General features: G+C 41.3%; 1 protein-coding gene across 2 annotated transcripts in view; it reads left to right on the plus strand.

Moving 5' to 3' along the window:
* Nucleotides 1-2,381: 2,381 nt before the first annotated feature.
* The window catches only part of AHCYL1 (adenosylhomocysteinase like 1), a gene marked incomplete at its 3' end in the record, with an annotated part of 57,809 nt that continues 42,908 nt past the window's right edge, over nucleotides 2,382-17,282 (plus strand). For both annotated transcript variants that reach the window (XM_083357821.1, XM_083357822.1), the window contains exon 1: nucleotides 2,382-2,624. In XM_083357821.1, coding sequence (XP_083213947.1) covers nucleotides 2,514-2,624 — 111 coding nt within the window. In that variant the 5' untranslated portion in view covers nucleotides 2,382-2,513. The remainder of the gene's footprint in view (nucleotides 2,625-17,282) is intronic.

A 17,282-nucleotide genomic window follows, 5' to 3' on the forward strand; every position in this document is an offset into this window, starting at 1 on the left:
GACTCCTCCTGTACCCTTCTCGTCTATCTGTGCATCTTCATCCTCTTGATGTTCTCCTTCTCCAGATCCCTCTGCAGCTTCCAGAAGTGTTGATGGGATTACTTCCAAGACATTATTATAAAAATCATGCGCTTGCTTCACATTACTCAAACAGTATCTTTTGCCATCATACATGAAACTCAACCCAACTGGGATCTCCCATCTGAACCTTATATCTCTTTGCTTGAGCTCTTGCACAAGAAATATAAAATCCTTCCTTCTCTTTAAAATCTTTGGAGGAATTTCTTTTAGAACCAAAACTTGTTGACCAGCAATCACAACTTTGGTATCGTAGGCAGCTTGTATAACTTCATCTCTAATTTCTCTTTTTACAAAATAAACCACCACATCTCTAGGCAACTTTCTCTGTTTAGCAATCCACGAATTCACACGAAACACTTTGTCCATACCTTGTTTTAATTCAGATGCTGGATGGTTCAATACTCCCTCAAAAGCCTCAGAAACCAGCTGCTTTAAATCTTCCTTAATATTCTCTTTTAGGCCTCTAATTCTCACAGCAAACTGCATCTGGTAAAATTGGGCCAAGCTCTGTTCACTATCGATTTTGTCTTTTAAATCTTCAATTTCCAATACTTTTGCTTCCAATAAAGCATTCTTTTGAATCAAGTCTTGCACTTGATCATCCAGCACCTCCACACATTTAGCAACTTTTTGCACTGAGGACAAAATGTCTACCTTCATTTCTCTAAGTTTCTGTTCCATCCTTTCTTCCATTCTCTGCTCCAATTTCTCCAATTTCTCCTCCATCTGTAGAAATTTAACACCCATTGACTCCAAAATTAACTGGGTATGTTTTTCAAGATCCTTCGATGTCAATACATCAGGAGAATGCAACGCCTGCAGCAATGATTGTTGTTGCACCGGAGAATTTCCAGCACTCCGAAAAGTTCTAGGGGGAGGTTTAGCCGCCATCTTTTACTTACAATTGTGACGCACTTTCACTTTAAGTTTTAAGCAAAGTCCATCAAGCTTGAGAGTAAAATAAAATCTTCTTCATCTCTTCATCTTTCCCTCTTGTACTGCTCTGCCTGCTCTTTCCCTTTCATAGTCTCTCCTTCAAGCAGGGATGGTCGCAGACGCCTGGCTCTGCTCCATAAAGTCCGGAGCAGAGACGCTGGTCAGCTGGGAGCAGCCCAGGCTACGGGGGAGTTCAATCCTTCGGCCGCCCAAGCTCCAAGCTCAGGCGGCCCCGGAGAACTCAACCCCCACCTGGGGGCTCACCCCCTCCTCTTCTCCCGAGGAGGGGGCTTCAGATTCGCCCGAACAGCTGATCGGCGCTGTTTCGGGCGAAAAATCACACAGCTGAGCCGCGGGCAGCCCGGGAAGGCTGTCTCCGGCGCCGCGGAGCCACCGGAAGATCAGAACTATTGAAGGTTTTTATATTGATGTTACTACCTCTTCCTGAGGGATAAGCAAGAGGGAACCTCTAATTCTTTATTCCATTATTGAAGTTTTACATATCAAATTGACTCATCACCAACAATATTGTTTAAAGAATAATTGCTGTATAGGCTTGGTGGAGCAGTGGGCTAATGCCTCCTTAAGTAACACCAGCTGCCTGCAATTAGTGCAGGTTCGAGTCCCACCAGGCTCAAGGTTGACTCAGCCTTCCAAGGTAGGTAAAATGAGGACCCAGATTGTTGGGGGCAATAAGCTGACTTTGTAATAATGCCGCTTGGGGTGTGTGTGAAAGCCCTAATAAGCAGGCATATACATAGAATGAAGGCTACTGCTAAGCACATTGATTTGTGCTTTAAATTGTAAGCCACCCTGAGTCTTCGGAGAAGGGCAGGATATAAATGGGATTAAAATTAAAAATAAAATAAAATTATTATCTAAACAGAAATAATTGATAAACTAATGAAAAAAGGCCTAATGATATTCAGAACGGCAATTATTCTAAGCTCTTGCAGAAAAAAAAAACAATGGATCAATAAGTCTCCTACTGAGCCTATGCATCCACTATCTTACACTAGGAGAAAAGACACCGCCCCGCCCGCCCCCCGCTTTTTGCCACATCTTATTTGGACATTTTTGTCCGCGTTGTAGGTTTCGCCTTGTTAAAAACGTATTTCTGGATCTGGATGTCGGTGGCTTCTCTTGCTTTTTTTGTACGGCGGAACAAAAGGAAGTCGAGGGCTCCAAAGCGAGGAGCGCAAGTTCCGCCAGGAGGCGCTGCAGACGCCTGTGCGGGGAGGCTCGGCGCCCGGCCCTTGCGTACGGTCTTCTCGTGCCCCGAAGTGGGCGATTCAGCGGCTGCGTGCTGACGCAGGTGCTGGCCTGGCCCCGCCCCTTGCCGGAGCGCGGCGGCGGCGGCGGCGGCGGCGGCTGCAGAAGACTCGGCGCTCGTGGAAGGAGGTCGCGGAGCCCGCGGAGGGGAAGCCGCGGCAGGCACGTCCCCGTCGCTTCCTCGGCCCGGGCGCTCTGCCCCTTTCCTGCCCCCTTTCTCCAGCATGTCTTCCGTGCCAGACGCCGCCGCAGGGGACGAGCTGAAGCAGACGAAGGAGATGGAGGACGCGGAGAAATACTCCTTCATGTCCACGGTCACCAAGGCGCCCAAGAAGGTGGGGGACGCCCGGGGGTGGGTGGGGGGCAAGCGGTAAACTCGGGGAGGCTCGGTGGGTCTTCTCGGGGCGGGATCGGATTCGACTTGGGCCTCGGAAAGGAGAAGCGAAGTGCCGGCCGGGACTGGCGTCCCCTGAAAGTCATGCCCTTTCAATGGGAAACTCCTTCCTCTTGACCCCGGGGATGGGACTGGGGGCGGGCTGCCGGCTAGCCCTCTGCACGTGCCCCGAGGAGCTCTTTCCCCACCCACCCCTTGATTTGGGGCTGGGGCTGAAAACGGATTCCGCCAGGCGGAAAGGGAAGGGGTGCGGACCCGTCGAGAAGGAGCGGGTGGGTGGGTGGGGGGAAACCTCCGCGAAGGGGAAAGAGGACAGGGGCTCTGGAGCTGGGCAGGCGGCGGCTCAGGTTTATTATGGGAGCTTTGGACTCTTCTTGTTAACTGCTGAAAGCGGCCCTTGGTGTTCAGTCTGCCAGGCCCAGGAGGGACTCTAGGTACCGCAGTTGTATTAAGGCATTTTTATCCTCGTTCTTTCCCTCCCTGTGGAAAACCCTGCTTTAAGGCAGGATGCTAAATTGGAAAGGGACGCGGTGGCCCAGTGGGTTAGGATGCTGAGCTTGTCGATCAGAAGGTCGGCAGTTTGGCGGGTCGAATCCCGAGTGCCGGGTAACAGAGTGTCCGCCTGTTACGCGTCCCAGCTTCTGCCAACCTAGCAGTTCGAAAGCACGTAAAAATGCAAGTAGAAAAAGAGGGACCACTCCGGTGGGAAGGTAACAGCGTTCCGTGCGCCTTTGGCGTCTAGTCATGCCAGCCACGTGACCACGGAGACATCCTTGGACAAGCGCTGGCTCTTCGGCTTTGAAACGGAGATGAGCACCAGCCCCTAGAGTTGGAAACGACTAGCACGCATGTGCGGGGGAACCTTTACCTTACTAAATTGGAACTTCACGCCTGCGGTGGTATGATACTGTCCGCACCACTATCACACTTCTAGCTAGAAGCAGTGTGGGGCCAAGATCCACGCAGACTGCCCACCACAAGATTTAAGTGTTTACCTATCCCATAAGAATGTATTCATATAGTTCTACAGTATTGAAGTTCGAAAGCATCCTTGGTGACTGTGTGTCTTTCATAGTTTGTGTGCTGTTCCATGCTGCAGCTCTCTGTCATAAACCCCAAGTATGTTCCCGTTACATCATTGCAGCGCTTCTTTTTGTTCCTTTCAATCATGTCCTATTCTCTGAGATTGCCTTGATAAATCCCTAGTTTTCTTGGCAAGGTTTTTCAGAAGTGGTTTACAAAATTGCCTCTTTCCCAGGACTGAGAGAAAGCGACTAGCCCAAGGTCACTTAGCTGGCTTTTGTATCTAGGGCGAAACTAAAACTCATGGTTCCAGTTTCCAGTCTGATTGCCTTAACCACAAACCAATAGTGCACACAGTCTTTTATAATCCTTTATAGAGTTTATTTCTTCCTTAAATGTGCTGGTTCAGAGCTTGCCATGAAAGATTGCACGCATATTCTTTGCACAATTTAAGCGGAACCTAATTTGTACTCCTGTTTGCTTTAGACATTTTTTAAAACTCTCCTTCTCTTTGCAGGTATTGCTTTTGAATAACGCACAATTAAATTCTCCGTTTAGAATTGCTTGGGAATTCCATCTGAGCTGATCCATAGTGCATGACTGAGTTTATTTATTTACTGATTGATTGATTGATTGATTGATTGGATTTGTATGCCACCCTATCTCCCAAAGGACTCAGGGCGGCTAACAACGATAAAAACACAAAATACAAACATTAAAAGGTATTAAATCAAATTGTCCCATAAATAGTCCAATTAAAAACACAATAAAACAAAATTAAGAAAACCTCCCTTCCATCAGTCCAGGTCGGCCTGTTGAAAAAGCCATGTTTTAAGGTCGCGACAAAAGGAACGGAGATCCGGGGCCATCCAGAGCTCCAAGGGGAGTTGATTCCAAAGGGCAGGTGCCCCCACAGAGAAGGCCCTCCCCCTGGGGGTCGCCAGTTGACATTGTCTGGCCGACGGCACCCTCAGGGGGCCCTCCCTGTGTGAGCGCACAGGGCGATAGGCAGTCGTTCCTGGCAGCAGACGGTCCTGCAAATATCCTGGACCTAAGCCATGTAGGGCTTTATAGGTAAGAACCAGCACCTTAAATCTCACCCGGAGGACAACCGGTAACCAATGCAGCTCACGCAGGATGGGTGTAATATGGGAGTATCAGGAGTATACTTGAACAGAGCACAGAGCAAAAACTTCAGAGGCACCAGGAGTGTACCAGGCTAAATGGATTGATACTGAAGCACAATTGAACTTATTAAGATAATTTCATTTACTTTATTTGGAAAGTTTTGTTCACCTCTTACAAATACTACTGATCCCTTTGTGCAGCTTTTAGGTAGTAAATTCAATAGGTTGACAGTAACTGAAGGAGCTACACCAAAAGGTGCTTTAATTGAACCGAAATGTAAAACAAAATCAACAAATCTTGCTAAAACTTTAAATTTTAAAAAATATTTGAGATATTTTCCCTTTACCAGGGGTAGGCAACCTTGGCTCTTTTATGACTCATGGACTTCAACTCCCAGAATTCTTGAGTCATAAAAGAGCCGAGGTTGCCTACCCCTGCCCTTTACCATTGTCAAATTAGGTTCTTAAGTATTTGGAATTCTTCTATAGATATCTATTATTTTTGTGAACTATATCTGTAAGCAAACAAATTTAATTCACATTTCCAAGATATGATAAATGCACTTATCTTTTACATTCTGTATTTATCCAAATTTTTCAATACAATTTGTAACTCAAAATTGGTGTCTTATACAAGAATATCTATTTAGGAAAGTTTCATCTAAAGATGTAATTTCTTTTTTAAAGCATGATTATGGTGAAATTTAATGGAATGGTCTTACGATTGAAAATGTGATATTTTAATGTCCACAGTATCTATGTTGCATTAAAATTCAAAAGAGCTTACATACAAAGCATTTCTTTAACTAATAATTTGCTTGCTTTGGTCTGACCATTTTGAACTTCATATCACCAAAATGTTTTTTGTGAAAAGTTATGCTTCTGATTTTACAAAGAAAACTTTTCATGTTTGAGGCTTTTCCTATGCAAAAGTAGAATTTTAAAACTAGTGGAATCATATAATAATTCCAAAAACTACATTTAATGTTAATGGCATCTGTCTCAGAAAAAATAATGGAGCATAGGGAATACTGTCAGCGTAAATGCTTCTTGCTTGCATATATTTTATGTTTTAGCTACGCTGATAATTTTTCTTACGTTATCTTTTCACACCTTTTACTAGACAGTAAACCTGTTGAAACCAGTAGGATTTATTTATTTATTTATTTGTTTGCCATAGGATGCAGTTGTACAAGAGGCCCCTAACTCTCCAATTTCTTGCCAACAATGGGAAAGGATTTTTTTTAAAAAATTACCTCCAGAACCGTTCTGTACCATTAGTGGACATGATGAAGACCAAGAAAGTCCTTCCTGGCCCACTGCTTCCTAGTTCATGACATCAGGAATTGTTGCTTTCAGAATTTAATGGTGCAGCAGGAGAAAGTTTTCAGTGTTGCAATTTCTAATCAGAGGTTCAGAATGCTTTCTCCAACTTCAGAGGAATGAATCGTATTGATATCTGTGGTCACGGGTGTGTATAAAAACTAATGTTCATAACTTTTGGGAACTAAACAAATCTTTTGGAAAGTTCAGGCTCACTTAAGCAGTTTGAAATCTACTTAAGCTTGTTTAGTTCAGTGGACTAAGATTTTATTTATTTATTTATTTATTTATTGAATTTATATACCGCCCTATTCCCGAAGGACTCAGGGCAGTTCACAGGGCAAGTTAAGAACAATACAAAAAGAGAGAATAAAATACAATTAAATTAATACAAGCCCACAAAATTAAGATAACATTAAAATTGAAATTTAAAATTAATTTAATTTAGTTTAATTTAATTTAATATAATTTAAAATCCCTCAGTCCAGGCCAGACAATTCAAACAACCAAGTTTTTAAGTCCCAGCGAAATGAGCGAAGGTCGGGGGCAGTCCAAAGTTCCATCGGCAGTTTGTTCCAAAGGGCTGGCGCAGCCACAGAGAACGCCCTCCCCCTGGGAATCACCCGCCGGCAATCTCTAACTGGCGGAACCCTAAGGAGGCCCTCCCTGTGGGTGCGCACAGGATGATGGGAAGCTGATGCTGGCAGCAGGTGCTCCCTAAGGTAATCCGGACCCATGCCATTTAGGGCTTTATAGGTCATCACCAGCACCTTGAATCTCACCCGGAGGGCAACTGGAAGCCAATGCAGCTCACGGAGAAGAGGTGTTACATGAGAGTATCGGGAAACTCCCATTACTACTCGCGCAGCTGCATTCTGCACCAGCTGAAGCCTCCGAGTGGTCCTCAAGAGCAGCCCCATGTAGAGAGCATTGCAGTAGTCTAACCGGGAGGTCACGAGCGCATGAATGACTGTGTGTAGTCTTGGTATATTGCAATAATAGATGGGCCCTTGTGTAAACTGTGATGCTTGGTCTTTTTTTTTTTGTAATTCTGGGGCTTGCTTCTTAAATTGATCATATTACTTGGAACTTTTGGCACATAAAGTTTACAAGTATATGTCTACTGGTCATATATTTTCCTAGATTTCTGGATTTCAAATAGATTCCTGTTTAGTTCATCTATCGATTGCATAATATATATTTCTTGAAGTGTTAGTTTTCCAAATTGACCAGTTTTGGTTCATACTTACATGCATGCATGCGTACACACATACATAGATATATACATACATACATGGTTTTTAACAAAATGTATTCTGTTGTAAGTTTTTACAGAAAATATGCATTATGATAATTATATTTCATGATCAAAAATGCTTTCAATGAAAACTGAAAATACAGATTTATTGTATTATGTATTTGTTTGATGGAGTTATATATCACTTGCCCTTCAAGAGTTTAAAGTAGTGTGCATCACACTCCTTCCCTTTTCACCTTGTCAGGTAGGTTATGCTAAAAGAAACTGACTTACCCAAAGTTACCCATTGGTTTTGAACAAGTTTTTCTACATTCAGCCCAGTACCATAACCAGTACACTACACCAGTCAACTTTATTTAGAATCTTCATTGTATATAGTAGGAATTTAGTATCCATGAAATACAGGATTTACATTCATTTTTATGCTTTTAAAAATATTCTGATGAAACCCGTAAATAGGAGTAACTTTGACATGCGATTAATTTCAAAAAGCTATCAGTGAAACGTTTTGAAACAATGACTAGCAAAATGTTATTCTGGCATTAGCTTAGCTGCTATTACTAGGGCTTTTCATGCCTAAGTTAAAAAAAATGGCAGCCCTTTCTGTAACTATGAATAATACAAGGATAGGTTCATACATACCTGTAAGGCAGACATGTCAAACACAAGGCCCGGGGGCCAGATCCGGCCCGCAAAGTGGTTTCATGTGGTCCGCGAAGCCATCCTGGAAACTGAGGGAACGGCCCCCACTGCCTTGGCCCTGGCCCAGAGACCCTCCTCCTGCCAGAGACCCCCAGATCTGTCCCACTCCTGCTCAGGCCCCCATAGGCACCCTTGATGCGAACGATGTACAGCTGGCCACGCCCACCCAGTAGGCCATACGCACTCTAGCCACGCCCACCCAGTAGGCCATGCCCACCCTGGCCATACCCACCCGGCCCCCTGAGGGCAACCGCAATGCTGATGCCGCCCTCAATGAAATTGAGTTTGACACCCCTGCTGTAAGGGATTACTAACGGTGCATTTCTTAGATAAATGTTTCTCAGTCATACTACTAATGGTATGCAGAATTAGACCAAGTTGGGGGAAAAAATCTTTTCTAAACTGGGAAAGACTTCATTAGAGAAAGTAGAGAGCAGAAAAGAAGGGGAGGCCTAACAAACCCTACTTTTGTATAGTGAGGCAAAGGTTTTAGGTATCTTGGCAAAATGAGATACCTCAGAGGATTGAGCTTCGGAGCCAAATAAAATAAGATTTTGCACCAAATAGTATTCGACTGTTGTGATTTGCTTAGAGCTTAGGATAAAGTAGTTTCTCCAGTGATACATATCGCTGCAGCCCTAATTAGATTTCATTCTTTATTTTACAGCAGGATTGTAGTCAATATCGTGCAGTTTTAAGTTCTTAAATTTTTTGACTGATAACTATAACGACAAATGCGCGCAAACCTACAAGACCTCTGGAAAAGTGGGTCTGTTCTACTTTAGCAGAACCCAGGTTATTTGATAGTTTGATGGGAGTTCAGCTAAAACACTGGAAAACACCATCATCAGCAATCTGCAGTTCTACTTGGCTGGTATCCCAGCCACCTTTGCACTGGCTGGTACCAGTAATTTCCAGTTTTTCTGATTATGGAGTCAGTGCCTCCACTGTGCTTGGAATCAGCTCATGCTTCCCACAGTCTTTTGTTTCTTAATAGAATCTTCCGTTCACCTGAAGGGATGAAAAGTAATCAGAGCAAAAGAGATTCTGCTGCCAAAGCACTTATTCTCTATAACCACTTTCTTGTCTGATGAAGTTAACAGTTAACCTTTTATTATTACCATGGTTTCAGTTTATAGTTTAACTTTCTACCTTATCCACAATGTTAATTGTGATTTGGAGCCAAATTCTTGCCAAGAATGGCTTAGAACAGAGGTTCCCAAACTTTGCCATACTATGACCCCTTAAAATCATTACTTAATCTGCATGTTCCCATCATAAATAAAATGAACAATTTCATTGGATTAGGGATGAGCAAGAATGAAATACATCAAGAAATACTTCTTTTATTTTATTGCAATTTACTGTATAGGATCTTCTTGAGTCCTCTAACCATTGTTTTGCTAAAAAAAAATAGCAGACAGGCTTTAGATCATGTCAATGAAGGCTAGATGATGCTCTAAGTCAGGGGTCTTCAAACTTGGCCCTTTTATGACTTGTGGACTTCAACTCCCAGTGTTCCTCAGCCAGCATGCCTGGCTGAGGAATTTTGGGAGTTGAAGTCCACAAGTCATAAAAGGGCCAAGTTTGAAGACCCCCTGCTCTAAGTCACTAGTGTGGAAATGACCATTGAATCTTCTGGTAGAGTAATAATCCTCAGTTTTTCTCTTATTACCCAAAAAGCGTTTTCCATTTTGAAAAGCTAAACATTTAAAATTACAGGAAAAAATATTGAACTTCACTAACATGTACTTCTACAAAGTCTTCAACCCTTATGCATATGGTACCGCTGTATAGAAAATATTTGCAATTATTGGCAGATGGTTTGGGCAGATAATTGGATCCATGAGTGTATTCTTCTCCCAAACTTTTGCTCTTCATTTTGTGAAAACCAGCTCTGTAGTCTGGCTTAGGTAAATTGAAAGCAAATTTTGAAGCATTTGCATTTTTTCTGAACAAACATTATAAGCCTTTTTAAAAATTGAAATCTTCCTCTAATTTGCTTGTGACTTCCTATCAGCTTTACTGGTAGATTGGTAATCTAGTTTTGTTTACCTAATTTCAATAGAATGAATGTGATAAAAGATAAAAATTAAAATATGAAAGCATCAATTTTATCACAGTGCTACCCACTCTAATTTCTCCTTGCCCTGTCTACATAGGACATTCCTTTCTACTCACCTGACTTTCTCCTATTTCTAGACAGATGGACATACTTCAGTACAAAAATTAACCATCATTTTCTTTTCTAATAGAAGAACTTTGACTCCTTTTTTTAACTTGCATATTTTCAAGCTCAGATTATTTCTAAACTCTACTGTATCTAGGTAAAATGTTTTAAAGCTTCTGTGCACCCAGTAGTAAGAGTAATATCTACAGTCAGGTCCAGAAATATTGGGACATCGACACAATTCTAACATCTTTGGCTCTATACACCACCACAATGGATTTGGAATGAAACAAACACAATGTGCTTTAACTACAGACTGTCAGCTTTAATGTGAGGGTATTTACATCCAACTCAGGTGAACGGTGTAGGAATTACAACAGTTGGCATATGTGCCTCCCACTTGGTAAGGGACCAATAGTAATGGGACAATTGGCTTCTCAGCTGTTCCATGGCCAGGTATGTGATATTCCCTCATTACCCCATTTACAATGTGCAGATAAAAGGCCCAGAGTTCATTTCAAGTGTGCTATTTGCATTTGGAATCTGTTGCTGTCAACTCTCAAGATGAGATCCAAAGAGCTGTCACTATCAGTGAAGGAAGCCATCATTAGGCTGAAGAAACAAAACAAACCCATCAGAGAGATAGCAAGAACATTAGGCATGGCCAAAACAACTGGAACATTCTCAAAAAGAAGGAACGCACCAGTGAGCTCAGCAACACCAAAAGACCCAGGAGACCACGGAAAACAACTGTGGTGGATGATCGAAGAATTCTTTCCCTGGTGAAGAAAACACCCTTCACAACAGTTGGCCAGATCAAGAACACTCTCCAGGAGGTAGGTGTATGTGTGGCAAAGTCAACAATCAAGAGAAGACTTCACCAGAGTGAATACAGAGGGTTCACCACAAGATGTAAACCATTGGTGAGCCTCAAAAACAGGAAAGCCAGATTAGAGTTTGCCAAACAACATCTAAAAAAGCCTTCACAGTTCTGGAACAACATCCTATGGACAGATGAGACCAAGATCAACTTGTACCAGAGTGATGGGAAGAGAAGAGTATGGAGAAGGAAAGGAACTGCTCATGATCCTAAGCATACCACCTCATCAGTGAAGCGTGGTGGTAGTGTCATGGCGTGGGCATGTATGGCTGCCAATGGAACTGGTTCTCTTGTATCTATTGATGATGTGACTGTTGACAAAAGCAGCAGGATGAAGTCTGATGTGTTTCGGGCAATATTATCTGCTCACATTCAGCCAAATGCTGCAGAACTCATTGGATGGCGCTTCACAGTGGAGATGGACAATGACCCAAAGCATACTGCAAAAACAACCAAAGAGTTTATGAACGGACAGAAGTGGAATGTTATGCAATGGCCAAGTAAATCACCTGACCTGAATCCCATTGAGCATGCATTTCACTTGCTGAAGACAAAACTGAAGGGAAAATGCCCCAAGAACAAGCAGGAACTGAAGATAGTTGCAGTAGATGCCTGGCAGAGCATCACCAGGGATGAAACCCAGCGTCTGGTGATGTCTATGCGTTCCAGACTTCAGGCTGTGATTGTCTGCAAAGGATTTGCAACCAAGTATTAAAAAGGGAAAGTTTGATTTATGATTATTATTCTGTCCCATTACTATTGGTCCCTTACCAAGTGGGAGGCACATATGCCAACTGTTGTAATTCCTACACCGTTCACCTGAGTTGGATGTAAATACCCTCACATTAAAGCTGACAGTCTGCAGTTAAAGCACAATGTGTTTGTTTCATTCCAAATCCACTGTGGTGGTGTATAGAGCCAAAGATGTTAAAATTGTGTCGATGTCCCAATATTTCTGGACCTGACTGTATATGCTACAAGTGATTAAATACTGCTTGGAATACAAAGCTTTTTAACATTTATGGCTTTTGTAAGAATACTCTAAGAATGAATCATCATATTACATAATATTTTTACCTTAAGATGCATATATGGCATATTTAATTCAAAGCATATCTGCTGGTTTAAGACTAAGTCTATGGAGAAATATGGCCATTAGTTGCAAGATGGTTGATGAGGAGAAATATAATTTGCTGGCTGAGTTCTTCATTTTCCTGTATCTTGGTTAGACACAAAAGAGATAAGAGGCAATAAGAATAATACAGAATAAATACTTTGCCCCAGAACCACTAAGTTATCTACCTGACTGAATTTCATGTTTAAAGAACTAGGCCCTGTCTACTGGGAATATATTACAAATATAATTTCACATAGGAGCAATTTCCTTTTATGAATAATCTTATTAAAAATTTCAAATAAAGAAATATAACTAAGAAACTAATAGTTGAAGTAGGAGAAAGCAAGTAGTGAAGAATGAAAAAAGAAACAAAGCCAAAAGTGCAAAAAGAAGAAAAAAATAGAAATGACTTCCAACTTTATTTTATAGCAGATATTATAAATTTAATTTTACTACGTAGACCATTTTTTCTGTTATTTCAGCATCAAATCCATATGTCATAATTTCATTTTTTTTCTGTTCATGAAAAGTCCAAAAGAGGTTTCCAGCCAGCATTACAATTAGTGTCTTTTCTCTGATCAAGGCTGTCAATTTTGCCTTTACAGCCAGCTTCATTACTTTCACCATCCATTCTTCCATAGTAGGAAATGTCAGTTTCTCCATCGTTTAAAAGCTTGCTGCTGTGGCAAGCATAGAAAGTTTCATGTTTTTCTCCAACTATTCATAGCTAGCAACAATTTCTGATTAAAAAATAATGTGTAGCCTTTTGTGACAGGCCAGAATTAAAGTTATTTAAAAGTCTTTAATATCACCAACTTCTCTGAGTTACCCTCTGGGAAGTAAAATGTAATGTAATCTAATGTATAATGTAGTGTAGTGGAGTAGAGTAGAGTAGAGTAGAGTATATATAAAAATATAATATGATTTGATATGATACAATTAGCCTTTCTCATTCTGTGTTTGCTTCTGAATCAGAAATTCATCCTTTATGGAATGTCTTGTTTTATTCGATAGCTCATCTCTTTAGTAGTTCTTTGACATTCTACAAGGAAATTCCTGATGTGTTGCTAAATGGAAAGCCAGAGGGGTTGACATTATATATGGCTTGGGGAGCATTGACAGTGGTGTTTGCTTGTTAGTTTTAATGTGACAAACTGAGAAATTTTCCCAAGAAAATATATAAAAAACATTAGCTATCAGATCCTGTAAGTGCAGTTGTGTTAAGGAAAGTTTTAGAGGACAAAAAAGCCATGTGTGTTGGAATGAAATTACAGTATTGTAAATAAGAAAATAATAGCATAATGATCTGTTGTATAACTAACATGCTACTTGAGTTCTAAACCAGGACTTTTCAACTTTTTCACCCATTGTACCACTTTTAGGATATGGCAACATCCGAGTACCACCTGATGAAGTACAGGTAGTCCTTGACTTACAACAGTTGGCTTAGTGACTGTTTGAAGTTACAATGGCACTGAAAAAAGTGCCCCCCCAAGCCACAGCCAAGCAAGACACCTCCCTGCCCCCCCGACGGCGCTCTTCCTCCTGTCCGAGGTTTTCATTGTTGCGAGCATTTCTGCTGAGGATGGGCAGTGTGTGTGTGGGGGGGCATTGTTTGGTTTTTATTTCCCCCCCCCCCCCGTCTACTGGGTGGTTGCAGCAGGTTTTGATCACTTCACATAACCCTGGGACACTGTGACGGTCATAAATATGAATCAGTTGCCAAGCATCTGAATGTAAATCACAAGAGCCTGGAGATACTGCAACATTCCAGCTGATCGGTGCTTCTTCTGGGCTCAGAAGCACCAGGATCAGCGCCGAGCTCCAGCTGGAGCCTGGTGCTGATCCTGGTGCTTCCACTGAGCCCTGACAGCCCTGCAGCTCCAGCCAGGCTTGTATGGTGCTACCACCAGTTCAGCTCATTCCCCTCCCCCGCTACCACTTTTCTAGGATGGTTGCGTACCACCTAGTAGGTGCCAAATGTACCACAGGTGCTATCCGTACCACTGGTTGAAAAGCCCTTTTCTAAACCTTAAATTTGTAGATCTGTAGATCTTAAATTTGCAATTTTGTACTTTGTTCAGATTGTAGTGGAAAGAGTAACTTTTTATTGATCAAATCTAGTCAGCCATTTTAATTTACAAAAGATACTTGAAAAGCATGAAAGGGCAACAAAATGTGCCTCAACGTCTTTATGGCAATGGAAACTCTGAGTCTTGTTATTACTCTTTGTTTTCTGGCCTATCAAATGTAGCTTCCTTTTGTGACCTCTCTCTCCATAATCATTACCATAAAAGTAATAGTCTGCTTTTCTTTTAGCTTCGTTTTAGTGATGTGTGATGCCATCAGAAAATTCTGTGGAAGCTTTTTGTGTGTTATGCCAAGGAGAATGTTAGTGCCACAGTTCAGGTTTGACTCAGTACAATACAGTGCAAACTGATGAGAAAAGATCATTCAGGGTGAACTCAAATAAATGGGGGCACGAGGGAAGCAGACTGCAGCCATATATTAATTGGTTAACTGTGTAGAATGTACTAGACACTTTTATCTCAAGTCCTTTGTAAAATGCTGCTGTGATTCTTTTCTCCTAGCTAATTAACCTTGATGCAAGAATGTATTCTTGTAAGACCCAGAAAAGATTGCAGCTATATCTTTTGCATTATAATTGAAACAATCATCCCCTAAAACAGTTTCATTGGATTACAATGGGTGCCATGGGGCTTCCTTTTCTGCAAAGCAAAGCAAGTAAGATTCTTTAATAAATTTAATAATGAGAGAAGCTAACAATTTCTCAATATTGTTCTTTTTTATGGTACCTTTTTGCAAAAGCCAATCATAGAAAACACAGTCAGATATGTTTGGCTCTTATATTTCATATCACAAAAATATAGTATCTTCCTATGACCTCTCATAAAATACTTTTGTTGAGTATATTTGAATATTTTATTATTTCCTCTTCCCTCTAAAATTGACAAAAGCTCTTAGCACCAGTATTAAAATTCGCTTTAATACATTTAATGTTTTTGAATTCCTGTAAAAGAATCCATGTCCAACTAGGGGCAGTGGTTAGCCAACTTTGCCTGATCTCTGAAACTGGCTAGTACTTAAAAGGGAGACAATCAAAAAATCAGTGGCAAACTACTCAGTTTGTGAGAGTCTTTATGTTTGTGTATGTAGTGGCCTCCTTGTTCTCTATATGCTTTTCATGATGTTCATACAACTTTAAAAAAGATCCCTTTATTTATTTTAATTGTTGTTAAGTCACTCTGAGAATGTCCAAGGTCTAGAACGGTGGAATATAAATGTACTTTCAGTCCAGTTACAACGGAAGTTGTCAACTGAGTGCTGGGAGAATTCCACATGTTCTAGAGCACCGGTTCCGTGGAGAGAGTTTTTTCCACGGACCAGAGAATGCATGGTTTTGTGTGCTGCCTGCATCCCGTGGATGGGGCTTTGCTTGTTTCTGCGGCCTGGTTGCTGGCATGCCGCGTCCAGGTAGTGGTCCACGGACCGGGGGTTGGGGACCCCTGTTGTAGAGAGTTTCATGGTCTCCTGATAGAAGGTTACTGAAGACCCAAATGGCATGCATAGTAGGTAGGATCTTTTGCCAGCTAAGCAATCTTTTCTGGGCAGTTACTTGAACTTTAACATTTGCTGCAGTCCTGGTATGAATTATAAATGGAACTGACTACCATAAGAAATGGCCTCATTTGCCACCAAAAGCCTTTTTGCTGATTTATCCACATTAGTATTTCAAGGAATGGTGATTGCTTCTTAGGCATAGCATCCTGTCCTTTTATCCTTTGCTTCATTTTGAAAATACTTTGGAGTTTAAGAGAATATAAATATTAATGTTTGAACCTAGCATCTTAAAGCAGCCACATGTTTTCCAAGGATCATACCATAAAGCACTTTTGGAAGACATGGAATACCTTTCTCATGAGAAGCATTGATTTATTTTGCAGGCCAAGTAAAACCTAATATTGCTGCCAAGAAAACCCAGTGTAAAGTCACCAGGTGTTGACCCTGGCAAGAAAAATATTTTAGCTTGAAAGAGTGAATACGATTACAGGCGCTTATTTGCATATCATATTTGCTTCTTCATCAACATATTAATGTAGATGTATCTAGGCTCAGTCTATTTCACTTCAGTATTCCATCAGGCATCCTTTTAAAAGATTGGATATTCAGATCTGTTATATTTTTCACTGCTCTTTTAGTTTTGTTGGCACACAACGTAACTATAATTGTTCATTTCATTTCATTCTTTTTTTTTAATCCCATTTATATCCCGCCCTTCTCCAAAGACTCAGGGCGGCTTACAATCTAAAGCACAAATCAATGTGCTTAGCAATTCTTCCCTTTCAGTCCTCTTACATTTTAAGTCACAGCCTTCCACATACCATCATCATTACCAAATAGGTCCATACTATTGATCTCAAATAATATTTTTATTATGATGTTAGAAACTCTTACAAAAGGCAGATTTCCTTTGGCCTAGTTAAAGTCCTGGACCTTATAGCGTAGGCCTTCCTGTCATTGCGAGCTAGTTGAACTATAATATATGCTCTGATCAATACTGTGTCCTTGGTAACAGGCTTACTGCTGTGCACACTCTATTCAGTTAAAGCTTGTAGTAGGGGGAAAAAAATAGCTGGCCCAGGATCTGGACTGAAGTGTGATGGTGTATGCGGAGAATCTTATGGGTGAGATAGATGCAGAGTGCTGCAACATTGCATGTAAGTGTCCCAGAGTTGCCATTAACACTTGAAAAGGAAGGGTTGTAGGTTTGGAAGTCAGGTATCTTGTTGAAGAATGGATTAATGGGAAATTGTCGTGGGGGTGTTTTCTACTCATGTTTCTCCTTTTTTTGATTATTATTTTTTTACAACTTTCAGCCGTATTCTATGGAAATATGTACCTTCAATTACTTTCCCCAGCACAACCAGACAACAAGATCTCACAATTTCATGCAGCTTTTGTTCAGCCCTATAAGGAT

Source organism: Vipera ursinii (genome assembly GCF_947247035.1).
Source record: "Vipera ursinii genome assembly, chromosome: 3".
Lineage (NCBI taxonomy): Eukaryota > Metazoa > Chordata > Lepidosauria > Squamata > Viperidae > Vipera > Vipera ursinii.